We start from the raw sequence: 27,097 nt of genomic DNA, 5'->3' as shown, positions 1-27,097 counted from the left end.
AAATCCCGGGCCACTTTATCCGTGTATTTTCCGGAATCTCTGTGTGAAAGGGAACTCAAAAACTGAGTCAACTCAGCAACAGGAGCCGCTTTTACCAAAGAAACAAGCGAAAAAAGAGAGAGACTGACAAACGCCCAGCAACAAGTGCCTCCATTCCACAAAGCAGGTTTCGATAACACAAGCATTTACAAATGCTACACAATATGAAAAGGATTAGTTTTTTATTTTTATACAAGGTATATTTTACTTTTAAGATGGCAATATTTACAATAATTTATTTTGTTTACAAAAAGAACTATTTTCTACATTTTTAGGAAACTTTCTTTTTGCATTAAAACTTAATCACTTTTTTATAAGACGTTTTTATTTCAAGCATTGTATGCTTTGTTTGATTCAATTGTTTCAAATATTTAATAAGTAAGCATTAAAAGCTATCTGTGCGTTTCCTTATTTTAGAATCAAAAAGATAGGATTATGCATTCTTTCATTAAAAAAAATAACCGTGAACATATTTACAGTATAAGCCTTGCCAGTGACACATGAGAAAGAATTTTTTTTGAATAATCGTTCAATAATCGTAATCGAGGTAACTTGTTAGATTAATCGCGATTATGATTTTAGCCAAAATCGTCCAGCCCTACATATACATAACGCAAAACCAGCAACAACACACAAAGACCAATATGCCATACATATAACGCAAAACCAGCAACAACACACAAAGACCAAATATGCCATACATATAACGCAAAACCAGCAACAACACACAAAGACCAATAAGCCATAGGCCTACATATAACGCAAATAGTGCGCAACGCGTGTGTGCCCAAAATGTCAACAAAATTAAAGTTTATGCAGGAGGCAAATGCCTGCTGGCATTTTTCTTTAAGCAGTTATGACAGGAATTTTCCAAATAATCACATTTCACCTCCTCAAATTACTGATGCAAATCTCTTTACACCACTTTCTTATGTGCGTAAAAACACACAAATGAAATGTCCGCAAGCACATTATATCATCAGCAAGTTCAACATCTTAAATAACGACTAAAGAGCAAATGAAGCTTAACTTACGTTTCAGAAGCGCGCACGGCGGGCCTTCATCGCATTAAAGGTCTTAACTGTATCCTCTATTTCGATTCTCTGTGCCAGTTCATGTTCTGTGGAGATTGTTGCCAGTCCATTAAGTCTGTTCCCTGTTCACAAAACGTTCCCCATTCAAAGCAATCGTGACGTCACATTTGAAACAGCCAGCCACCGCTGTCAGAGAGTCGCCGTATTCAAGCACCGAGGGTGCGCGCGCCGCACCCATACATTCGGTTCAGTTTCCCGAGCCCACGAAATGCGGCGATCAGACCCCGGAGGCCATTCTGCCCCTAGCTGTACATGTAAAAGCATGGGAGGCAATCTCAGGGATATCAGAATGCAAAGGGGCCATAGAACCAATACCTCCTTCTCTGAGCAAGTCAGGCTTTTACAGCCAGTTCTATGGCCCCTTTGGACAACAGTTTTGCTATTTCAGCGCGCCTTGTCGAAGAAGTACTTCAAAACATTTTCGGTGTAACTGCCACGGTTCAGCTCGTCTGCAACAATCTTTGCGGCGTCCATCTTCATTGAATTTTGATATCAGATAGAGCCGGCCAGAGCGCAGCATAATAAGTAGCCACGCTGTTCACTTGGAGGGCGGGGGCAAAAGCCGGCTTATCCAGTATGGAAATACACACAGACAATGACACGCCACGCCCCTACTGCATGCTAGAATCTCCGAAAACAAGCCGATTTCAACCTCAAAATGTAAGCTTTTAATTATACCAATACTGCTATCTCTAACATGGAGAGGCTTCTTCGTGATATCAACTTACATATTCTGCAAAAAATTTAAATTCACCAATTTTGAAAAAAAAACGCTTCTTTCTCATTTTGCTCGAAAGTTGTGCTGCCGACTTGTGTCTCTAGTTTCCGTGATCGGTCACATATTTATTTCTCAGGCATACCTCCAACTTTCTGCAAAATGCTTCAGGTTAAAATAAAGTTTAAAAAGGGGTGTCTAAGATCCCTCTTTTGAAAGCATGAAATATGGTTAGTTGAAAATTGAATTTTAGCATTGTTACTCTCCTCATATGTGGTAGAAAAACAAGGCAATTTTCTTAATATCTGATACAGCATATTAATACAGTATATTGCAAACCTAAATGGGCAACTTAAAAGGGTATTTATCTTTTAGTAAAAACTTTATTTCTTCATGGTAAGGATGACTTTTGCGTGGAATTGCCACGCTTTTGTGTACACACACTGCTGACACATTTATGTCCAAACACCATGTAAAAGTGAATTTTGCATAATAGATCCCCTTTAATCTACTACTAGATCTAAATTCAGAAAACTTGAATATGTATACATTTCACCTTGCCCTTGTGTGTCTCCTGTAACCAGTGGCGTAGGCGAATGAGACAGCTCTCCTGGAGGGGTGTGAGGTCACCCAAGTAACGTTTGATGTAGTCTGCATCCAGTTTATCTAATAATACAAATTGAAACCATTTACATCCACTATACCTTAAAAAACACTTTGCTAATATGAAAAGTTAAGAAAGAGTTTAACAATTCCCAAACAAAACACATCTATACAACAAAGGAAGCAAGTTTCTGTGTATAAAACAAACAAAAAAAACTTAACACACTTTGTTTGAGACTAAGTACAAAAGAGAAGCCAGGAATACAATGTTCTAGTATCAAGTACAAAAGGTCCCCAGAGTGGCAACAGTGTAAATACTAACCATCCTGACTGGTTACCAAAGCGTCGTTTAGGCTGACAGGAGGACTGCTGCCCTCTTTACACACTTGAGTCTCATTCATGCTCTCAGGAGGGGCTTCAATGGTGATTGTGGGAGTGATAGGCAACACAGGGTGAACAACTGACACCATAGCCTTTGTGGGTGATGTTAGGCAAGGGCTCCACTGAGGTAAATAGGTAACACCTTCTTCCTCCAGCTCCCTCAGATAGTATTCAATAATCTCTTTACCCTATAGAGATAAGAACATGTCATTCACATTTGAGAAAGGCAACTACTATTTATAGAAGGCTACATTTTCTTCTTTGAATGAACTGAACCTACGACAAACATAATATTGCTATGGACTTTTTGAAAATGTCCTCACTAATGTGACAAAAACTGATTTGCGAACTTCTGAAGTTGTCTTCATGTGAAATGCTCATAAATTGATAAACTAACTAATGAATAAAACAAACATGTATATCTATTTTTGAAAAAGGCCGTGGTGGGCGTGACTACACCTTTTTGATGCTGCTGGCATACTGTTTCATGGCAATCTTCTCTACTGTACTCTCAAAACCAAAGAAAGATTTGATGTCCAGACTGGCAGATTGTTCAAAACACGTCCATTCTTCATTTTCCGGGTGAACCTAACATTGGACAACAGACATGCCAACTTTGTTAAATTGCCACAATACACAATAATGAAATATTTTACACAGAAAAATGCTACAAACTATGGCCTGTTCAGACAGGCAGCATTTAATTTTGTGCAAAATACGTAATAAGTAGATTTTGTTCAGATAAAGGATACATGTATGTGATATCAACAACATCAAATTGTCCATAGTTAATTTTCACTAATTTTTCCCCCACAGTTTACAGACTGACATTCATTATATATAGGCTACTAAATGGCTACTAAATAAAACTACATATTTTATGAATGTGTAAAATCAAACAATGGCAATGTTGCTTATGTTCAGGGTTGGGTATCATTTGAATTTCAGAGATTACGATTCTGCTTATCAAATCAGATTCTTATTGATTCCAGTAAGGTAAAAACATTTAGTCAAACATTTATAATCAAACATATTTATTCTGCCTACATTATTTCAAACATTATTAAAGACACAGTAATAAAATAAGAACAAATAAACAAGTAATAGCACAAATAAATACAACTGAACAAAGTTCAGGTACAGAAATTGTAATTAAATGTAAAATAACTGCATAGATTTATTTTTCTAAATAAAATATAGAATGAACATTAGAGTTACAAAAGTTATTCAGTCAAGATCAGTGAGTGATTTTCTTTTGTTCTTTGATTAATGTTATTACATAGACTACAGCAGATTTATTAGGGTGCTGTCACTTTAAGACCTCATGAAGGAGCCAATAAACAGTTTGAAAGGTCGCAAACATTTTTTCCTTTAATTTGTTGCCTAGCGATACCAGGGTACTAAGTGTGGGTGTCCAATTATATTATACAACCAAATTAAAGTTGCTAATGACATGCTTAACAGCACATCTGAGATGTGAGGGTGATTTTTCTAACCGAGTAACAGCAAAGTTCATGGATTATGACTCTGCTGGAGAAGGTTTCATTGTGGGATTCAATATGAAGAGTTCTTTCTCTGTGGTTCAGGGAGTTCTTCTGAACGAAGTAGACATAGTCCACACCTGCAATCTACACACACACACACACAGAGACAGAGAGAAAGAGACAGAGACAGAGACAGAGACAGAGAGAGAGAGAGAGAGAGAGAGAGAGAGAGAGAGAGAGAGAGAGAGAGAGAGAGAGAGAGAGAGAGAGAGAGAGAGAGAGAGAGAGAGAGAAAGAGAGAATTTATCAGTTCATTACAAAACAGGTGAACATTTAATCATGGTTACTCGCATCTTACATTATCACGTACTGTAACCTTTACAAACAGTCAAAGCAAAGCAAAGTCCAGAAATTTTAGGCAATGTAGACAAAAGTTATTTAAATAAATAAATAAATAAACATGAGGGGGAAATGAGAGCAAGGTAAGGGATTTTTTTCAGGGTTTTCATTTTACCCGTTTTAGGAGTCGAGGTGCATCCACGTCCAGTTTACACCTTCTTTCAATCTTATGAATGGATCCATCCTCACTGTTTTCCTCATTGATCACATCACTGTCCACAAACATGGGAATCAGATGACAGGTGGGAAACCTCCTCTCATATGCCTGGTGAAAAGACAAGAAGAGTTGATGAAAACCCACTAGATTTTCTGCATTGAAAATAGGTACAGTATATGTGTATGAGTGAGTCACTGAGGGCCACATGTTGTGGAGAAAGACATTAATCAGATATGTGGTATCACTAGCGTGCAGAATGGCATGATATTTATAATAAATGGAGATTAAATTTGAAATTGCAAATTCTTAACAAATTATAACTCTACAACTGGGTGAAAAAGTTAATCAAGTCAGACTTGAGAGAGCCTACATAATTAAGTAGTTTAAAAAGATTGAAGTTTTAAGCAGTTTTAGTTAAATGACATAGATCAGCCATATATTTTCTAAATGTGAGCCCTTGTCTCAAGCCAACACAAACACTCACACTCTTGTAAGCAGAACTGCTGAGAAGTTTTTGCCCGACACTTTGTGTCATCTGGGAAAATCACTCCTCTCTGCTGCACATGAATTATGAAAAGCTCTAGGCTGTCCTGTGCAGCTTGAGGGTTTGATGCAGTTTTAAATGGATAGTTCACGCAAAAAATTAAATTGTGTCATCATTTACTCACCCTGCTTCAGTTGTTCCAAACCTGCATGAATCTCTTTCTTCTGCTGAACACAAACGAATATATTTTTAAGAATATGGGTAACCAAACAGTTGATAGGCCCCACTGACTATGGAATTCAATGGGGTCCATGAACTATTTGGTTACTGACATTCTTCAAAATATCTTTTGTTTTCTGCAGAAGATTTGTAACAACTTGAGGGTGAGTAAAAGATGACTGAATTGAATGACAATAATTTTGGGTGAACTATCCCTTTAAGTTTAAAGTATAAAGGAAAACGTTAGTTTACACTAAAGCATTGACGTCACTCTCTACCCCATGCTGTTAAAATCGCTCCAAACCAGTGACGTTTGTTTGTGCTAGATTTGTGCCGTAAAAGAAAACCATGTAAATATGACCCGTTCTTAAATATAACGATAAAAAAAAACTTTTTAGGAACAGTTGTGTCACCCCCACGTCGTACAAATTGTTCCATAACAGTCCCGTTCATTTGTGCTGTTAAAATTAACAAGCCCTCCTTAAAAGTAACAAATAGATTTTGGGGCAGTGACGTCACAGTTAATACTGTGCCATACACATTGCTGCTTGGTTTGTGCTGTTAAAAAAACCCTGTAACTATGACCCCTTTCTTAAATATAAAGAAAAACCCCACTCTCTACTCCATGTAATCTAATACATTCCAAAACGGAGGCATTTGTTTGTGTTTGATTTGTGCCATTCAAATGAACATTGCATTCCCCCTTCTTAGAAAAAACAAATACTGTATAGGCTAATTCAGGGCAGTCTCCACCCCATTCCACCCAAATTGCTCCAAATCGGTGCAGTTCATTTGTGCTAGATTTGTGACGATTCAAAGAAAATCTAGCTGTAACTAAAATAAATAAATCTTTTTTTTCTTTTTTTTTAAACAGTTACATCACTCCTTACCACAAATAGTTACTGGTGCAGTTCGTTTGTGCTAGATTTTCACCATTAAAGGTACAATATGTAAGATTTTTTTAATAAAATATCCAAAAATCACTTGCACAGAGTGATATATTTCCTGTAGTTGTGTATAGGGGTGTAAGAAAAAATCGATACACTTAAGTATCGCGATATTTTACTTGGCAATACTGTATCGATTTTCAAAAACGCAATATCGATTTTTTTTTTTTGTTTACGTGCAAAAATATTCATGGTTCAAGTTTATGTTGTGTTTAAAATCCCTACCACTAGATGGCTATGCTGAGACGCACCACTAGTCTCTCGCCTAACCGCGTCTAACTTTTTGCTAAAAGCTAAAAACATAGCTATGGCTGAACCCCGCGTAAGACCGGCTCCTGCTGCATTCCGTGCTGAAGTGTGGAATTATTTTGGTTTCCAGAGTAAAGAGGGCTCTACAGATATCGACAAGAACCATGTGGTTTGTAAACTGTGTCTGGGAAAGATTAAGTACTCTGGTAATACCACGAATTTGAGGGCACATATAGCAAGACACCATTCAGACACTCAGTTAAGCGAACAGCAAGCTAAACGAGTCGACCCCTCACAACTCACCCTTGCTCAAGTTCAAACGCAAAAATTACCAACGACTTCAACTCGTGCAACCAAAATAACCCAGTCGGTAGTTTATTTCATTTGTAAAGACATGCGTCCGCTCAGTGTGGTTGAAAACGAAGGTTTCCGTTATATGGTGCAAACAATGGAGCCTCGTTACACTATACCGTCCCGGCAACACATCACTGATATCGCTGTGCCCAATCTTTACAAGGAGGTTAAAACAAACGTGCTGGAATGTCTAGCTTTAGCTGAGAAGGTTGCCTTGACATGTGACGCTTGGACGTCTAGGGCGACTGAGTCATATGTGACTATTACGGTTCATCACATAACTGACGAATGGAAGCTGGAATCCTGTGTACTGCAGACGAGAGCGATGTACGACAGCCATACCGGAGAAAACATCGCTGCCGTACTGAAAGAGGCCGTTGCTGAGTGGCGTCTGGACATAAAAGATCCCGTCTTAGTTACGGATAATGCCGCTAATATGCATGTGGCAGCTGAACTTGCCGACATGAGCCACATACGGTGTTTTGCACACAGTCTTAACCTCGCCTCACAGAAAGCGCTGAAAGTGCCATCAGTGGATCGACTACTCGGCAGGGTCAGATGCGTCACTGCATTTTTCAGACGCAGCACCATAGCTAGCCACCAGCTTAAACAAAATCAGGACCTGCTCAAGCTACCAAAGCACAGACTAATCACAGACGTTGTTACAAGGTGGAACAGCTCGTATGATATGGTGGACAGATTTTTAGAGCAGCAGCCAGCCATCTGTGCAGCACTCCTTTCAACAGAGGTCCGCAAGAGTGAGAAGGATATATTCACACTGACTGATGCTGACATCACATGTGCTGAAGCAGTACTCAAGGCACTCAAGCCCATGAAGGGTGCTACCTTAGTGATGTCAGAGGAGAGCATGCCTACTGTTTCCCTCATTGCACCACTTTATGCAAAGCTTGTCATAGGCACAGAAGAACACCTGGATGACACACAAACCGTGAAGAGTATCAAGGCTGCTATAGCAAAAGATCTGGGAAAGAGATATGCTGATGAACAGGATACACTGCGAATGGCATCAGCTCTTGATCCTAGGTTTAAGGATCTACCCTTTCTCTCCGAGGCAGAGGCCAATGATGTCCACTTCAAAATAACTGATGCTGTGGTGGATGACCTCACCAAGCAACAGAATGTAAGTAAAAATAAATACATCAAATACACACAAAGGAAAATATTATGTTTAAATATTATTAAATATTATTAGGAAATAATATATGATCGCATAAGGCCTAAAGTGTAAATAAATAGTAATATAATCTCCATTTAATTGGACTTGAATCTATGTACAAAAATAGGATGAATTTTTATCATAGTTTTATTTTATTTTTCTTGTCACTTTATGTATTATTTCATTTTAATTTATTAAGTTTCATCTCAATATTTTATGATTATGCGTGGATCTTGGGCTTTGTTGTACATTTGTACATTTAAAAATGTTTAAATAAAGAATCACAAAAAAAAAATAGGAATTTGGGCTAAGATACGATTTAGTGTTGGTGTACATAAATTTACTGTAAACTAATACTAGTTTGATTTGATGTTTTCAGCAGCAAGGGGAGGTAGAAAGTCCAATGGAGGAAACTGGTCGGTCAGAGGAGGTTGATCAGCCAAATGGCCCTGTATCCACCCAGTCCCCCAACAAGAGACCAAGGAGCTCATGTGCTTTGGCAGACTTGGTTGGACCTACTTTTGCCTCTACCAAAAATAATGCAACGCCAAAATCTGCACATTACACTGCAACAGCTGAAGTTCAACGTTTTAGGGAAGAACCCCCTTTGCCACTTCCAGAGAATCCTCTCAGTTGGTGGAAGTTCCATGAGCACGAGTACCCTCACCTATCCAAAGTAGCAAAGCGCTTTCTTTGCATTCCCGATACAAGTGTCCCTTCGGAGAGAGTTTTCTCCTCCGCGGGAGATATTGTTAATGCACAGAGAAGTGTCTTAAAGCCTGAGCATGTTGATCAGCTGGTTTTCCTCCACAAAAACCTTAAGATTAAATAAGCTTCCCTTTTCATTGATTTAATAATTAGTGTTACATTCCTAAATGTTTCCTTTAGGAATCGTGTTTTTATAACACTAAGTGTTATGTGTTGGATCCTGCACCTCAGATTGCACCTTATGTTATGCATTAGCCTTTGTTATGCATTAGCCTGTTATGCATATGCATTGCAGTCAGGGGCTGTGTATTTTCTGACAATTTACATTAAGTTCTTCAATGTTTCCTTTAGGAATCGTGTTAGTGTTTTTGCAACACAAAACATGTTGGATGTACTAGGGTACATGTTGTGTACTAGGAATAGTGCAAGCACTTTTTTTTATTGACATAACAATGTCTTTTCTTTTTTGAGATTGTGTGATTTTTTCAGATTTCTTTTTTTATGTATTGTTACAGGGTCTGTATTTATTTTATTTTATTATGGCTTACTTGAGCATATAAAAATGTGTTCACCAAGAACCTGTGAGCACAGTCCCAAACTGGCAGTTTGATTTTGCTTGTACTGAATTGTTGTTTACCTAAAGTAAACTTGTTTGACTTTTATGCACATCATGTCTTTTTTCAAATAATACTTTTTTCTAAAATGATAGTCCTACTTAAAAAAAAAAAATCGCAATATATCGCATTATGAACAGTATCGGAATATATCGCGATATATTGAATCGTGACCCATGTATCGTGATACGTATCGTATCGCCAGATTCTTGCCAATACACAGCCCTAGTTGTGTACTTACAATATCCCAAAAGTTCCCAAAGATTTTTAATTTCAGAGAAATTCCAATTTTAAATAATGGCACATCCCTGGTCATTGTCGCCTGTCAATGATGTAATATCCGCGTTATCCCTGGTTTCCGCTCGTACTGCCAGAGTAACCATGGCAACAGACGTGGACAACTGCGTTACGTCTAGCGGCACGCTCACGCTGTTGTTGTTTCATTCAAACATTATGGACCATGGCAAGCAGACTTTAGGACAAAAAGAGAACTAAAACGAGGATCAATATCAGTGTGGCGTTTCTGAGATGCCGAGACTATATAACTGCCCTATGCGAGTAGTAATTCTGCACTTGCGGGTAGTTTGGTAGAATTAAATGTCCTTATTCCTTTATATCCGCGGAACTCGCGTGTGGCACTGATATCATTAGCAAGCGTGCCATGCTTCATACCACAGTCATGTTAAAACATCAATATATTCACTCATCCATAAAAATTATTAGATCCATCAGCATGACGACAAGTTCCATAATTCCGTTTATGCGTCATCAACCTACGCCTTTGTTATTGTAAGAGGTTAGTGACCTTGGAGCAAAAAAAATTACATATTGTAGCTTTAAATCAAAATCTGTACCCTTTTCCCCTCCTTACAAATAATTAATAATTTGAGACAGTTACGTCAGTCTCCATCCTATGCTGTCCAAAATCCTCCAAACCGGTTCCGTTCGTTTGTGCTCGATTTGTGACTGTTTGTGCCTTTAAAGGTGAAGTTTGGTGAACACTAGGGATGGCCCGATACCATTTTTTTCAAACCGATACGAGTACGAGTATGTACATTTGTGTACTTGCCGATACCGAGAACCGATACCGATATTTCTACCGCAAAAGTAACTATAGGCTCCCAGAAAAGAAGACAGAAGACTATTTTAGAAAACAGGTTAGAAGACTGTTTTTATTTTCTTCTCTGCTTGTTTTAACGAGTCTAAAAATAAATAATAATGAGTAAAATAATAAATGTATTAACACACAAACCACTGTTAATTTAACATAAAAGCAAGCAGGCTACTGAATGCGTGCAAAGTCTGCTCCCTTAATAGCCTAATTCCTAAAAAGCTGACAGTTCATAGCGATCTCCCACATCTCTGTTATTATCAATGAAGCTGACTGCACAATGAATCTTTCATAATATCCACACACTGTCAGGATCTGGGTTGCTTCTCTCTCTTTCTCACACTATTACACACACTCATTGACACACTCATTGACACCCTCATTGACACACTCATCTCACTCACACACCAGCACACACACTCTTACATGCCTGCACTCATTCATCACCTGTTGATCATCTCAATCAGCGCTCGCGCTGATTTCCAGTTTAACCTGTTTATAGTCTTGTCTGATTACTCTGTCTACTTCTGGTGTTTGCTCTCTCTGTTCTGTGTCGGATTATTGTGTGTGTGTTACGCTCTGCGTTATGATCTCTTCTCTTGTCAGCTTATTATCACCTTGTTTTTGTCTTGTGAAGACACTGTGAAGCAGTGTTCGTCAAAGTGCTACCGGTGTCCTGTCAGCTGCTGTGGTGAGCCTCGTGGACAGAGGAGTACTGGCGAGCACTACCGAGACGTCCTCTCCGTCCAAGTCCCGCACCATCCTGCCTGTGGTTCTTAGTTGGTTTGGTTCTTCCGTTTCATGTTCTGCACTAATCGATTCCGGGGCAGAAGGGAATTTCATTGATGAGAGATGGGCTCGAGAACATAACATCCCTCTGGTGGACTTGAACAATAGCACCACCGTCTTTACCCTGGATGGTAGTGTTTTGTCTAGGGTTCATCGTGTCACCAGTCTGGTGAGTCTCACTATCTTTGGAAACCACCAAGAGACTATTTCTTTTCTAATTTTTCGGTCTCCCGATACCCCCATTGTGTTAGGACATCCCCGGCTAATCCAACATAACCCTCATATTGACTGGGCCAGGAGTACCATGTTATCTTGGAGTCTTTCGTGTCATGATAACTGTTTAGTCTCTGCTATTCCTGTGGTGTCTTCTGTTTCTGTGTTTCAGGAGGAGCCTGGAGATCTGTCAGGTGTCCTGGAGGAGTACCACGATTTGCGAGCGGTTTTCAGCCGTTCCCGGGCCATTTCCTTACCGCCTCGGCGTCCTTACGTTTGTTGCATTGATCTCCATCCTGGCACCACGCCACCCCGCCGTAGATTATATTCTCTCTCTGCGCCCGAACGGGAGGCTTTAGAGAGATACCTCTCCGAGTCTCTTGACGCTGGGATTATTGTCCCGTCCTCCTCTCCTGCCGGTGCGGGGTTCTTCTTTGTGAAGAAAAAGGATGGCTCGTTGCGTCCCTGCATTGATTATCGAGGGTTGAACGACATAACGGTCAAGAATCGCTACCCCTTGCTCCTTATGTCGTCGGCTTTTGAGATCTTGCAGGGCGCAAAAGTCTTCACAAAGTTGGACTTACGTAGCGCATACCATCTCGTTCGTATTAGACAGGGGGACGAGTGGAAGACCGTGTTTAACACCCCTATAGGTCACTTTTAATACCGCGCTCTTCCTTTTGGGCCGTTCAACGCTCCCGCAGTATTCCAGGCGTTGATCAACGATGTCTTGCGAGACATGTTAAATCGGATACCACCGGAACCTCGAATACATCCATTCCGCCTAGAGACTTAACGCTCGACAGGCCCGCTGGCCGTTATTTTTTGGTCGTTTTGACTTTTCGATCTCGTTTAGGCCGGGTTCTAAGAACCTTAAACCCGATGCTCTCTCGCGGCAGTTCGGTTCTTCAGAAGAGGCTTCAACCAAGGAGGTTATTGTACCCCAACACTGTGTGGTCGGAGCTGTCGTCTGGGGAGTCGAGCAGACCGTGAGGAGAGCTCTTTCACACGTTGTCAGACCGCCTTGTGTCCCTGAGGGTACGTTATTTGTTCCCGAGACCGCTCGTTCGACCGTTCTTCAATGGGGTCACTCCTCTAAGTTGGTCGCACATCCCGGAGTTAGGGGTACCTTGGCCGCTATTCGGCAGAGATTTTGGTGGCCCACTAGAGAACGTGACATACGTGCTTCGTAGCTTCTTGTCCTGTCTGCGCTCAGACTAAATCTAGCAATTCTCCGCCTGTTGGCCTTCTCAGACCGCTGCCCGTTCCATCACGCCCCTGGTCGTACTTTGCTTTAGATTTCGTTACCGGTCTTCTGTCGTCCGCTGGCAACGTGGTTATTCTCACTGTGGTCGACCGTTTTTCTAAAGCAGCTCATTTCATTTCACTTCCTAAACTACCGTCCGCTCGTGAGACCGCCCAATTAATGGTAGATCACGTATTTAAGATTCATGGTCTTCCTTCAGACATTGTTTCTGACAGAGGTCCCCAATTCGCTTCTCAGTTCTGGAGGGAATTCTGCCGACTGATTGGGGTATCCCCCAGTCTGTCATCAGGATTCCATCCTCAGACTAATGGGCAGGCCGAACGAACCAGTCAGATTCTCGAACGCATGTTGCGCAGCTTGACTTCACAGAGCCCAGCATCTTGGACCGACCAGCTATCCTGGGCTGAATACGCCCATAATTCACTTCCTTCGTCCGCCACTGGGTTATCCACATTTGAGAGCTGTCTCGGTTACCAACCTACACTTTTTACATCTCAGGATTCTGCGACCTCTGTGCCTTCCGTAAAGGCCTATATTCAAAGGTGCAAGCGTACTTGGAGGAGAGTGAGATCTGCGTTATGTCGCACTAGAGAACGAACTCGTAGAGCTGCAAATCGTCGTCGGGTTAAAGCCCCTAGATACGTGTGTGGGCAGAAGGTGTGGCTTTTTCACTCAGGGACGTCAGGGACGTCCTGGACCGCTCGCTCATCGAGGATTTCTACCGGGCTCGCCAGGCCTCTTCCTCAGGAGCGCCTGGTGGCTCTCGTTGAGGGAGGGGTACTGTCAGGATCTGGGTTGCTTCTCTCTCTTTCTCACACTATTACACACACTCATTGACACTCATCTCACTCACACACCAGCATACACACTCTTACATGCCTCCACTCATTCATCACCTGTTGATCATCTCAATCAGCGCTCGCGCTGATTTGCAGTTTCACCTGTTTCTAGTCTTGTCTGATTACTCTGTCTACTTCTTGTGTTTACTCTCTCTGTTCTGTGTCGGATTATTGTGTGTGTGTTACGCTCTGCGTTATGCTCTCTTCTCTTGTCAGCTTATTATCACCTTGTTTTTGTCTTGTGAAGCAGTGTTCGTCAAAGTGCTACCTGTGTCCTGTCAGCTGCTGTGGTGAGCCTCGACTAACCAACTCTGCTACCTGCTTTTCTACTAGGACTAGTTACTTCTGACCAAGAAATTCGTCTGCTCCTTTTTCTCTCCTATCAATCATCTTATGTTAAGCTGTTTCTGGAGAGCCCATTTTGAGTTCCAGTTCTGTATTATCGGCTAACCGCCTGTTGTTGAACATTAAAGACTTTTCTTTTGAGCTACCTTTGCATTTGGATCCCTTTGTTGCATTCTGACAGACACTAGTATAATTAGAGGATTTGCCAGCATAGAGAATTCAGCACTGAATAAAAAAGTTTTGAGCGGTGAGGGGAGACTCTTAAATGCTTCTGATTGGCCATTGCGTTCAAGAAATCAACACATATGACTGTGATTGGCTACATCGCTCAACGCTGCAAACATGTTATGAATAGAAACTCTGGCCTGTAAATCGTTTCTATTTTGTTTTAGTTGTTATTCTTGCTTTTCTGCAACAGATGAATAAAAATCTATTAGTTTTAATATGTTTTATTCATAGATATTTCTAGTTTGCGGGAGTCCCACGAATCGTTTTATTCTCCCGCAACCCGCACACACACAGAGTGAGTGCATTACCGCCCGCGCCCGCACTTGGCCATCAGATCTAGTGCCGCGCCGCACTCTATTGTGTTGGGAGTGCACGTCCCTATGCCTCAGTTCACCTCGACAAAGCACTCACGGCGGCCAGTTTCGTTTCACAAAATATACGTGGTATCGGGGCGTGGTATCGGCGAATTATTATGAGTACGAGTATATGAGGACAGTATCGACCCGATGCCAGTATCGGTATTGGGCCATCCCTAGTGAACACTCTTGATATTTGAAATCAACCCAAACACACACACCCCTCCCTTCATTGCTCTGCCCTCAAAAAGCAATGCAAGAGTGTCTCTTTTTAATCATAGAAGTGAAGCAAAACTATTCGCGAAAAATAAAGTGAAGATGACGAACAAACGACAAGGAAGTACAAAAAATATATATACATACAGTACACAAGAGTATATACAAGCAAGAGCTCATTGTCAATTTTATCACCCGCACTTTTTTTCGGCCAAGTGTGTGACCAATGCGTGACCTGTCGTTTTTATTCTTATGCCAAACGAGGCAATCTGAACATTATGGAGAACTTAACACTCTTATGTATAGCATGTTTCATTCATACTCAAGGACGGAGTATTAAAGCACTCTTTTAAAGCTGAATTTTCAGCATCATTACTCCAGTCTTCAGTGTCATACGATCTTTCAGAAATCATTCTTATATTCTGATTTGCTGCTCAATAAAGATTTCTGATTATCATCAATGTTTCATACTGTTGTGCTGCTTAAAATTGTTGTGGACACCATGATGCAGGATTCTTTGAGGAATAGAAAGTTCAATGAACAGCATTTATTTGCATTTATTAAGTTTATTAAAGCTTTACTAAATAGAAATCTTTTGTAACATTATAAACTGTTATTTTTTATAAATATAATGCATGCTTGGTGAATAAAAGTATTAATTCTCTCTTTTATTAATCTAACCACAAATGTTTGAATGGTATCATGAGCCGTGTTTCCACCACAGGAACTTTCCCCATGAACTAGGGACTTTGGATGGTACTAGGTGTATTTTGACTGCAGGGACCAGGTTCTGGTTCTGCAAGTTCTGGGTCAAAATTTCCCCCTCAAAATGTCCTGCTCGCGAGGTAGTACTTTTTCAGTTAAGGAACTTTCGGGGTAGGACTTGGGCGCTGAACATGCTGATTGGTTCACGCAGCATTTTGATTGGTTGACTCCACGCAGCATTTTATTTCAACCACCATTTTTAAAAGTCTATTGCGGTGCGTGCACTAAGAGTTGTTTGCTATTTGAATCAACAACGAAATTTAAAAAATATATACGACCGATGACAAGGTTCAGGCTTTATTAAGCTTATATGCGGAGGACGAAATCCAGCGGGAACTGGAAAGTCACGCACAGTCCTACATCACTGGACTAATTTGCCTGATCTTCACGGTACTTTAGACCATGATGGAACTGCAGAAAGCAACAGGTCTGGGGGGAAAAAAAGTTCCAGGGACAAATTGTTCCGGGTAATTTTGGTGGAAACACGGCTATGAATTCTACAAAAAGCAAAACTGTTTTCAACACTTCTGTAACACTTATAATAATCAGAAAAGTTTCTTGAGCTGCAAATCAACATATATTAGAATGTTTTCTGAAGAATCATGTGACACTGAAGACTGGAGTAATGATGCTGAAAATTCAGCTTTGATCAAAGGAATAAATTACATTTTACTGTATATTCAGAAAACATTTTAAATTGTAATAAAATTACTGCTTTTTACTGCATTATTGATTACATAAATTCAGCCTTGGTGAGCAGAAGACACTTTTATCTATAACATAAAACAATTGTAATGTTTCCAAGCTTTTGACAGGTACTGTATATTTTCTACCTTATTCTGTGATCTTTTTTTTTTACATTGTATAAAATCCATGAGGATTTAATGCACAAGTTATTGGTTATTGTTCAGCAGTGCATTTGATTTCTAACCGTTTTAAAAGCAAGAGATGAGATAAAAACTCAAATCTGTCAATCAGACAAAGGTCAGATACAAACTGGTATTACACCTGACATTTCTGTCCCCCGCCCCTGAAGGGCATGTTCATAAACTGAACAAAGTGATCTGCAATTGTTAAACGCTGTAGTACTGTTCATTTAGGACTCACACTAGTCGGGCTTGCCGGTCATAAATGGCCGAATACTAAGGATTTAACTTTTCTGGGGGTTTTTTTCATGAAATGAATGATATTTTTTCATTAATATTTTGTATTTTGAGGGCATTTCATGGTACTTTAACACTATTTCCCTTTCGAGAGGTCTCTCCTATTGCGTAAGTAGCTTACGCTATGGGAAAAACTCCTTTTCTCGAGAATATTGAAGCCTTTATGTAAAACGCATTGCAGCTGCACAGCAGACAGCAATGAGCGAAGGAGCTCGGTCATTGGCTGTGCTGCGGCAACTTGCTCGAACCAATGACGGGGAGACTCTGAATGCGCGACCAATGAGCGCGCCTCACGCCCGCGCGCGTCAGAGCCCGCCAAGATGGCCGTGGCCAAGAGCTATATATTGGGCGCCCCGTCATGAGAGTTCTTTAGATTTAATCTCCTTCAGCGAACACCTTCTTCGCTGGATCCTCCGGATTATTGAAAGCCTTCGCCGCCGTGGAAAAGCATACCAGCGGGATTGCTACGAGGACGTCGAAATCTTCAGCCGCCTTCGAACCTCATCCTACTGAGCCATCCGGCGCGCTACACGCAAGTGTTTACATCTGTTCGCCCCGCGACATTTGTAAAAGAGCAATTTTCTGAGGCGTTGTTCCAAATGCCTTCCTGCGCGTCGTGCAGAGACCTTCTTCCAGACGGGGATCGTCACATCATCTGCGCTCGCTGCCTGGGCCGGGACCACGCAGAAGCTGCTTTGACCAAGGGCGGATGCCCTGAATGTGACGACCTGGGTCTCTCCGCACTGTGGGCTCGCTTCGCCGCTTTCACCGCGAGCGAGCCCATCGCCGACACCCCTCTGTTTGAGCCGCATGTTAAGAAATAGCGCCGCTCACAGAGGCTTCCTGAACCTGAGCTCAGTGACGTCACGCCGAGCCAGTCTCCACGTGCTTCACCGCCGCTCGTGTCCTCCCCACCGCCGGTTCAGTTCACCCAGCCGGACCCACACCCCTCTAGCAAAGCGGTGGGCCTTGTGACTTTCGGCGCGTCCGAGGACGACGGGGGAGTAGATGACTCTTTGTCCATCTGACGACTGGCCGGGCTCCACTTTCGACCCCGCCCCGTCGACGCTAACTAACACGAGTGGGGGATCCTCTATGGATACAGAGATTGTCCGCATCCTCTCTAAGGCCGTGGAGGACCTCGGGCTCGATTGGTCTTCTCCCGAAGAACCAACCCGAAGCCGACTGGACGAGTGGTTTCTGTAGGGGCGCCAGCAGGCCCCTCGGCAAAGGCCTTCTCCTTTCCTCCCGGAAGTTCACAACGAACTCACCAAGTCATGGAAAGCCCCCCACTCTGCGCGTCTGAAGCCTTCTTTTTCTGCCCTCGAGGAGGCCGTGGCCAATCATCTCTGCCCGCCCTCCACCACTGGATGGAAAGCCAAGGCTTCCCACCCCTCGAAGCCCTGCCGCACTACTTCGTCTCTCGCTGGTCGCGCCTACGCCGCCGCAGGCCAAGCTATTTACCATCTACCCATGTATGTGTAATTGTTTGTATGCAAGTTATGTGTTCGTGATTTTGTTAATAATAAAACTTGTGCACAATATGTATTTGGTTGTGATACACTGCTTGCGACAAAGTTTATTTTACGATCTTGATCTTGTTACATGCTCTAAGCACTGTACATGCTAAGAAAGAATTATTTTTCTGTGGCCATGAAAGATACCCCTTTCTTATAATAAATGAATAATCAAAAGAGTTTGTTGGACGAACTGATTAATTGATTGTAATATTAATTTAGCTACATCAAGGTAATCCAATTAACTGACCCAAATATCCATAATTAATCATAACAAGTTATGAGTTATTATTAATATTTCCCCTTTGAGCTAACTCGTTACAGTTAATACAAATACAGCTGTTCATTGTTTGTTCATTTTAGTTCACAGTGCATTAACTAATATTAACAAATACAATATTTGATTTGAATAATGTGTTAGTAAATGCTGATGTAGTGAAGTTCATTATTAGTTCATGTTATTGATTATTCACGTTTTCTCCATGGCATTGATGTCAAAATTGTGACCAGTGAAAATACTAGGGCCCTATAATTTCCACGATCATGGAATCGTGGACGGAATCTGCAATATATATCTCCCCCCTCAAAACAATGAAAGGATGGCGAAGCGGCTCTCCACGGCTCTGCTTTCATCGGCGAAAAAGTTAAGAAACTTGACGCTAAGCCCACAGTACCGAGCCGAGCAGTTCCCACGTGACATTTATTCAGTGTTTCCCACACATAGACTAATTCGTCGCGGTGCGCCACAGAATCAACACTGGCCGCCACATATTGCGTTTCGTTATTTAAAACACGCAGCGTATTCTTTCAGTTGCATTTCCTTTCCCTGCTCTCCCTCCGTCTCTGTCACTCACGCGTCTCTCTCACACTCGCACTCACACACACACACACAACCCCTACCCTCCGTGCACACCGAGGCGCTCCAGACTGGACAAAAGCGAAGGGAACTCCACGAGTGACACTGCGTGAGTGAGACCGAGTGTGTCCAAAAGCGCGCTCGATAGTGCGCGCGAGAGACCGAGTGTGTCCGAGAGCGCACTCAAAAGTGCGCGAGAGAGACGGAGTGTGTCTGAGAGCGCGCTTTACAGTGCGCGAGAGAGAGACTGAGTGTGACTTTAATTTAAACTTATATAAACTAATATAATTTATTTTACTGGACAATTTAAAGCTCATAACCATTAATATTTTGTTGTGACCTGAAGTAATTCGAGTGCAGTGTTTGCATCATGCAGTATTTGTCCTGAAATGTAAATATGATGTTTGTTACTTCAATAAATTTAAGGTCATTACTGTTTTATTTGTGTACATTTTAATCATTAACATTAAAAGCACACTCTTTTTACGACTAAAATAACAGTAAAGGGTAAAAAAAAATGGAATTCCCCAAAATTAAAACGGAAAAAACGGAATTTGCAAAAATTAAAACGGAAAAACGGAATTTGGGAAAAAATAAAATGGAATTTGGAAAAAAATAAAACGGATTTTATAGAGCCCTAAAATACTGAGCGGCTGGTAACTTTGGAAAATCACTAGCCACAGTAGCGGTAAGCAAAAATTGAACTAGTTGGCCACCAAAGTCAGACTATTTCTAACTAGCGATAACATTTGAATGGAAATAAATGCATTTAGATCATTTTTATAACTATGGTGTACTGACAGTAAATCTGTGAAATGCTTATAGATAATTAAATGTTTAACTTTTTTTATACACCAATAAAACACATTTTTCAAGTTGCCAGACACAAATATAATGTCGTTCATTTAAAATGAAGAGACAATTGTCTTTTTTACTTTTACTTTTTTATTTTAATTTTAATATAACATTTCTATAAAAGACATTTATTGTTGTGGTATGAATAATAAAACATTTGTGTATTAAACTGCAGGCATGAGCATATAAGCATTTATATCTATAGCCGCAAGTGCCAGAGACAACGAACGTATGCAAAATCTGAGGTAAAATGAAATTATTTTGTTTTCTGCTCCAGATACCTTTTTAAAATAATATTTAAATTTTAAAATGTACCATTAAAAGAATAGTTCATATTTGTTTCAAACCTGTATGAATTTCTTTCTTCTGCTAAACACAAAAGATATTTTGAAGAATATTTCCGGTAACCAAACAGTTGATGGGCCCCATTGACTTCCATAGTATTTTTTTTCTTACTATGAAAGTCAATGGGATCCATCAACTGTCTGGTTACCAACATTCTTCAAAATATCTTCCTTTGTGTTCAGCAGAAGAAAGAAATTCATACAGGTTTCAAGCAACTCGACAATTTTCATTTTTAAGTGAACTATTCCTTTAACATGGCGGCAATTTAGACGTAGAATATATGTAAAAAATGAAAAGCAAGACATTAAAGCAACACCAAGGAACTTTTCCTCTGCGGTCGCCCTACAGGTTGGAAGTGGATTTACCATTACCGCTGTCGTGAATAATTTAGCCTACCGCAGCCTACTGTCGCACGCGCACGCTCGCTGTTTATCCAGCCCCGGCTTTGGAATCAACAATGGCCACAGACAAGGTAGAGTACGATGCATGATTTTATGAAAGACATAACAAACGTAGAAAAACTATGTATGCCATAGGGATTGAACCTTAATGCAATGCCGTGACGCTTTAAGATTGACGTCGACTAGCATATGCAAATCTGCATATGTTATATTCATTATATGACGAAGCTATGGCAACACGCATCACCGCAGATGAGCAGCTCGAGCATCTATTCATCAAGCCAACGTGCAAACTATCGCAAATCAAAGTGAAAGTCGCAGATGCTTAACACACAATCATCTTCATTAAAAGTAAAGAAACAAAATGATCTTACCAGTGCTGTCTCTCTTATTGCGGTTTTTGATTTTGAAATGAGCTGATAATCAATAAAATGAAGCTCATTACTGTTGCTTTCGGTGACGTGAACTCCGTTAAATCTGCATATAGCCATTGTTTGAAGATCGGATTTATATCCGTTTTGCGAAAACATATGTGACCAGTCACGGAAACTAGGGACACAAGTCGGTTCTGGGGCATTTTGAGTTATTCATAGATTCTGAGAGTGTAATATCCAAGCTTTCCAACGATGTGTAACATGTGGAAATCTGATAATATTTGGAGAAGTTGTGGCCATTTTAAAGTAGGCACTTAAAAAAGCTCAAAGAGGAGAAAACGAGCTAAAGATTGTGCAGTTCTCACCTGTCTCTGCTGCTGGGGGTGACAATAGGGCTCATTTACATCTCATTTAGATAAGCCATACCCCCTGTAAAGCTCCTCCATGTGCTTTACAGCTTTTTTTACACTTCGAATGAGTGCACTTCTGCCGCACTAGGCGAAAAACAATTGTGCTGCCCCTCTATTTGCAACGTACCAGCAACAACACACAAAGACCAATAATGCCATATAGCCTGCATATAACGCGAAACCAGCAACAACACATAAAGACCAATATGCCATATACATATAACGCAAAACCAGCAACAACACACAAAGACCAATATGCCATATAGCCTGCATATAACGCAAAACCAGCAACAACACACAAAGGCCAATATGCCATATACATACAGTATAACGCAAAACCAGCAACAACACACAAAGACCAATATGCCATATACATATAACGCAAAACCAACAACAACAAACAAAGACCAATAAGCCATAGGCCTACATATCTATAGCGCAAATAGTACGCAACGCTCGTGTGCCCAAAATGTCAACAATATTAAAGTTTATGTAGGAGGCAAATGCCTGCTGGCATTTTTCTTTAAGCAGTCATTTCTGCAATTTTCCAAATAATCACATTTCACCTCCTCAAATTACTGTTGCAAATCTCTTTACACCACTTTCTTATGTGCGTATACACACACAAATGAAATGTCCGCAAGCACATTATATCATCAGCAGGTTCAGCATCTTAAATAACGACTAAAGAGCAAATGAAGCTTAACTTACATTTCAGAAACACGCACGGCAGGCCTTCATCGCAGCAGCAAAGGTCTTAACTGCATCCTCTATTTCGATTCTCCGTCACATATGAAACAGCCAGCCACCGCTGTCAGCGAGCCGAGCCGCCGTATTGAAGCACTGAGGGCGAGCGCGCTGCGCCCATACCTCCGGTTCAGTTTCCCGAGCCCACGAAGTGCGGCGAAAACATTTTCGGTGTAACTGCCAGACGGTTCATCTCGTCTGCGACAATCTTTGCGGCATCCATCTTCATTGAATTTTGATATCAGAGAGAGCTGGCCAGAGCACAGCATAATAAGTAGCCATGTGGTTGACTTGGAGGGCGGGGGCAAAAGCGCCGGGTTATTCAGTATGGAAATACACACAGACAATGACACGCCACGCCCCTACTGCATGGTAGAATCTCCGAAAACAAGCCGATTTCAACCTCAAAATGTAAGCTTTTAAATATACCAATACTGCTATCTCAAACATGGAGAGGCTTCTTCGTGATTTCAATTAACAGATTCTCCAAAAAATTGAAAATCACCAATTTTGAAAAAAAACTCTTCTTTCTCATTTTGCTCGAAAGTTGTGCTGCCGACTTGTGTCCCTGGTTTCTGTGACGGGTCACATATTTATGTGACCAGGTGTAAATGGAATCGTTTTGATAAATCAGATCAGTAAAAACGCATGAAGTGACCAGGGGCCTGATGTATAAACGTTGCGTACGCACAAAATGGGCATAGAAATATGCGTACGCATTTTTCCACGCACATATCGGGATTTATAAAAAATAAACTTGGCGTAAATAAGTGCGCGCCATAAGGATGCTCTTTACCGTGCGTACGCACTCTTTTAGAAGAGTACGTGTTTTGGCGACACCAACTGGCCCAAATAGCAATAACTATTTAAAATGAAAAACTTCTAAATTATCCTATTACATCACCCAATAAATCAAATTGCATCAACCTGAATTATCATTATCAGCATTCTTAACCAGGTGCAAATACTATTTTTTTGTAATGAATGGGCTATAAAAAGGTATGTGCGTATATAACATATCATCATAATGGATGCTCTAGCGCTGTTAGAAGACCTTGCTAATGACGCTCTACGGAGGGAGTGTGTTTTCAGAGACCGTGAAGATTTCCTTGCACATGATGATGATTGGCTCATGAGCAGATTTCGATTCCCAAGAGCCATCCTCTTGGAATTGTGTTCTGAATTACGGCCAGTATTGGAAAGACCCTCGCGGAGAAACCACGCGCTGTGTGTTCCTGTACAAGTATTGACCACATTAGGCCACTTGGCCACTGGTACTTTCCAGCGAGAGTTGGCAGACCGATCGGGTATGTCGCAGTCATCCCTGAGCCGTGTCATGCCATATGTATGGGATGCCATATGTATGGGATGCCATAGTGGGGATGGCACCCGTCCCCGATACATCCGTTTTCCTTACACGCAAGCTGAACAGGCCAACATCAAAATGCAATTTGCAGCAATCGCCGGTTTTCCCAATGTAATCGGTGCTATTGACTGCACTCATGTTGCAATAAAGGCACCATCTGAGAATGAATTTGCTTTTGTTACATCCATCCCTTCTTAAATGTCCGCGCCAGCGAGCGCGTTGGACCGTTTAGTGAAACTGACGCATAACGCATCTAAAACCGTAAATCTTCCTTATAAATCCTAATCATAAATACAGTGCATGTTCACAATAACAGTTTAAATAAATAAAAGAATGATTCAAACTATGTTTTACTTCTGATATAAACAGATTAAATATGTCATTCTCATTAATGGTGTTAAACACTTAAACTACATGAAATCATTACTGAGAAGTTACAACATTTGTATATTCAATAAATATAAATATTTGTTGTGAATGCAATGCTTTTGAACACTTTTCCTCTTGCATGCTATGTTTTAATGTTTTAACTACAGAGATTAATTGCTTATCATGATAATACCAGATTGTCTTAGAACATAGACCTTGTTGTGCATTATTTGCACAAAACTATCTTTTTCCATTAAAAATATAAATCAATTAAAAATACTATTTGGCCAGTGGAAAAGATTGAGAAAAACTTTCTCTGAAATGTATTTTACACTATTTGATTTATTGAAAAACAAGGCAAGCATAGGCTATTTAATAATTTTTACTGATGACATCCGCATTTCATATTTTCGTAATGTCTGGTACCGTTAAACACGTTATCACGTGGATGAATAATCATATGCAAATGATGTGCAGATGAGGATATGCATAGCAAAACTAGGCGTTGTAAGCTCCATATATAGTTATTTCGGGGTGGAGACGCATGTGTGCACAATCTTACGATGACTAGGATTTATAAAGTGAATTAAGCGCAGATTCTGGCGTACGCACGGTTTTATAAGTCTCAATTTTTGTTTGCGTACACCATTTTTGGCTTTCGGGCGCACGTACACTTCTAGTAAGGAAACTACGCACAGTTTTATTATTATGGCCCCATTATGAGCTGTCAGCATCTGTATAATTTTCTGCTAATTAATTGCAAATTGTGTTAAATCTCTTGTGTTTTTTTGAATGACGTCATCGACTAGTCGACGTCGACTCGACTTTGATGTCATAACAGTCGACTTTAAAAAAATCTGAAGTCGTTCAACCCCTAGTATGCCGTAAAGCAGTTGAATTTTGTAGTTCTTTTTGTGCTCCGGTTACTACCCGAAACCCAAAGTTACATAGTGCCAGTAAAAGCGATACAAACCACGTCAGGCTATGGCAGACGTGTCATTTAACCTATTGTAAGTCGATGTACCATCACAAGGGTCTTGGAAATATATTATGAAGGTTGAAAAACTGCATAGAGTTACTTTAAAAACATTTAAAAAAAACTTTTAACCGCCTAGTCAAATATTCACGCACATCCCTACTTAAATAATACTACTAAAAATAATAAAGATTTAAATTTATCATGATAATTATCGATATCAACTGATGTGAAAAAGTTTACCCTAGAAACAGAGGGTTAAAAATGTTTTCAATTGCAGTAGATTAAAAGTGAATCTCTTGTGCTTGCGTCTGTGGGATTAAACAAGAAAGCACAGAACACAGCACAGAAAGAATAGGTCATAACACAAAGCCCTTTAAACATTTGCTTACAAAACATTCAAACCATTCAATCATACTTGTAGAGAGTAACTAGTAATATGGTACAGAAGACTATTAAAAACCTGAACACTTGAGCAAAAATGCACATTTTAAAATGCATCGACAACAAAACAACCTGGTTAAAGGTACAATGTGTAAGATTTTTGTAATAAAATATCCAAAAATCACTTGCACAGTGTGATATATTTCCTGCAGTTGTGTACTTACAATATCCCAAAAGTTCCCAAAGATTTTTAATTTCAGAGAAATTCCTACTTTAAATAATGTCTCGACCCTGGTCATTGTCGTCTGTCAATGACATAATATCCGCGTTTTCCCTGATTTCCGCTCGTACTGTCATAGTAACTATGGCTAGGGATGCAACGATTACAGATTTTGTAAGTACGATTATTGTCTGAGAAATAATCACGATTTAACGATTATCACGATTATTATGCATCAATTAATTTCACAACACTATATGTATAATATCACATGAACACTCAACACTAGATTTTCATGTGTTATTTGCCACAACACAGTACAAAACTATAAAATGACAAACGATAATCAATCTCTTCCTTTGGAATTAAAGAGAAGTGCTTTGTAAACATCCAGCATTTTTCTTTTAAAATAACAAATTAAGTCAATGGCTGCAGGGCTCTTTGATTGAAATAGATCACAAAATGATTAAGTGTTTAGTTTGTTCTAAATTTATTTTCAACCTGAGGTAGAAAACTTGATAACATGAAAACAATATCTTGTTGGTATTTGACTTAAAAACAAATAAAGGGATAATAAATCCCAATGAAAATAAGAATAAACTGAGTATTTGGCTCTATTGAATTAAATGTAAGCTAAATATTAACTATGTATTTCTTTTAAAAGAAAACAAATATAGTCCACATGTTATCCACTCCAATATTATTGTACTTATTTTAATACTCTTTTTTTAAATTATTAATCCAAATTTTACATGTGCCTTTAGAAAATCATCTATTATAATCTCATTATTTTGGTTTGTTTGTTTGAAGTTTAAGTAAAAATTATAGAAAGAAACTGAGAACATCTCTCATGTAGTGTTATTAATAACTGAAATGCAGTTAATTGGTAGTCCTAGAAGTCTACACGGCCCTGATCTTATGTTAGTGTTTTACACCGGGCATATTAAAACTACAAAACATTTACAGGAGAAAGCAATAGGATATTAAGTTAAATGTTCACTGACTGAAACTCTTGAGAGCACGTCACATTCTGTTTTCCACAGACTTGGGTAACCAAAACATTCCGCTGTTTTTTGGTTGTTGTTTTTTTACGTTGCACTGAAAGCTGAAATTTGCACGCCACGTTCTCCTTTTTCCAAAGCGCTAGGGCGGTTGCGCTCCGGAGGCGTCTGTCGTTGCTGTGCTGGTTCTTGTCACTTGACCTAAGGTGCGCTTGCGGCATTATGAAAAGTAGAGATGTTTTTATCTCGATGCGGCGCGCACGAGCTTGGAAAAGACGAGCGCGCCGCTTCCCTTATGAGCGCGCATGCCGCACGCTTACATTTGAAATAACGAACTTGAGCGCGCAAAAGACGCGATCT

The 27,097-nt window shown here is 40.2% G+C and overlaps 1 protein-coding gene and 1 long non-coding RNA gene across 5 annotated transcripts in view; both read right to left on the bottom strand.

The window, feature by feature from the left end:
• LOC143706795 (SEC14-like protein 1) overlaps positions 1–27,097 on the bottom strand; it is a 213,158-nt gene that overhangs the window by 170,017 nt on the left and 16,044 nt on the right. For all 4 annotated transcript variants that reach the window (XM_077199106.1, XM_077199104.1, XM_077199107.1 and 1 more), the window contains exons 3-7: positions 4,831–4,980; positions 4,329–4,460; positions 3,292–3,420; positions 2,774–3,020; positions 2,405–2,514 (exon numbers count right to left, since the gene is read on the bottom strand). In XM_077199106.1, coding sequence (XP_077055221.1) covers positions 2,405–2,514; positions 2,774–3,020; positions 3,292–3,420; positions 4,329–4,460; positions 4,831–4,980 — 768 coding nt within the window. The remainder of the gene's footprint in view (positions 1–2,404; positions 2,515–2,773; positions 3,021–3,291; positions 3,421–4,328; positions 4,461–4,830; positions 4,981–27,097) is intronic.
• LOC143707258 (uncharacterized) lies at positions 19,231–19,594 on the bottom strand. Its single transcript, XR_013193140.1, has 2 exons — positions 19,382–19,594; positions 19,231–19,307 (listed from the first exon to the last, which is right to left on the bottom strand). It is a non-coding gene; the product is annotated as an uncharacterized LOC143707258 (long non-coding RNA).

Source organism: Siphateles boraxobius, unplaced genomic scaffold (genome assembly GCF_051911475.1).
Source record: "Siphateles boraxobius isolate OS27281-9 unplaced genomic scaffold, OSU_SipBor_1 41, whole genome shotgun sequence".
Taxonomy (NCBI): Eukaryota; Metazoa; Chordata; class Actinopteri; order Cypriniformes; family Leuciscidae; genus Siphateles; species Siphateles boraxobius.
Note: the sequence above shows the minus strand (reverse complement) of the source record. Positions and strands in the feature narration are given on the sequence as shown.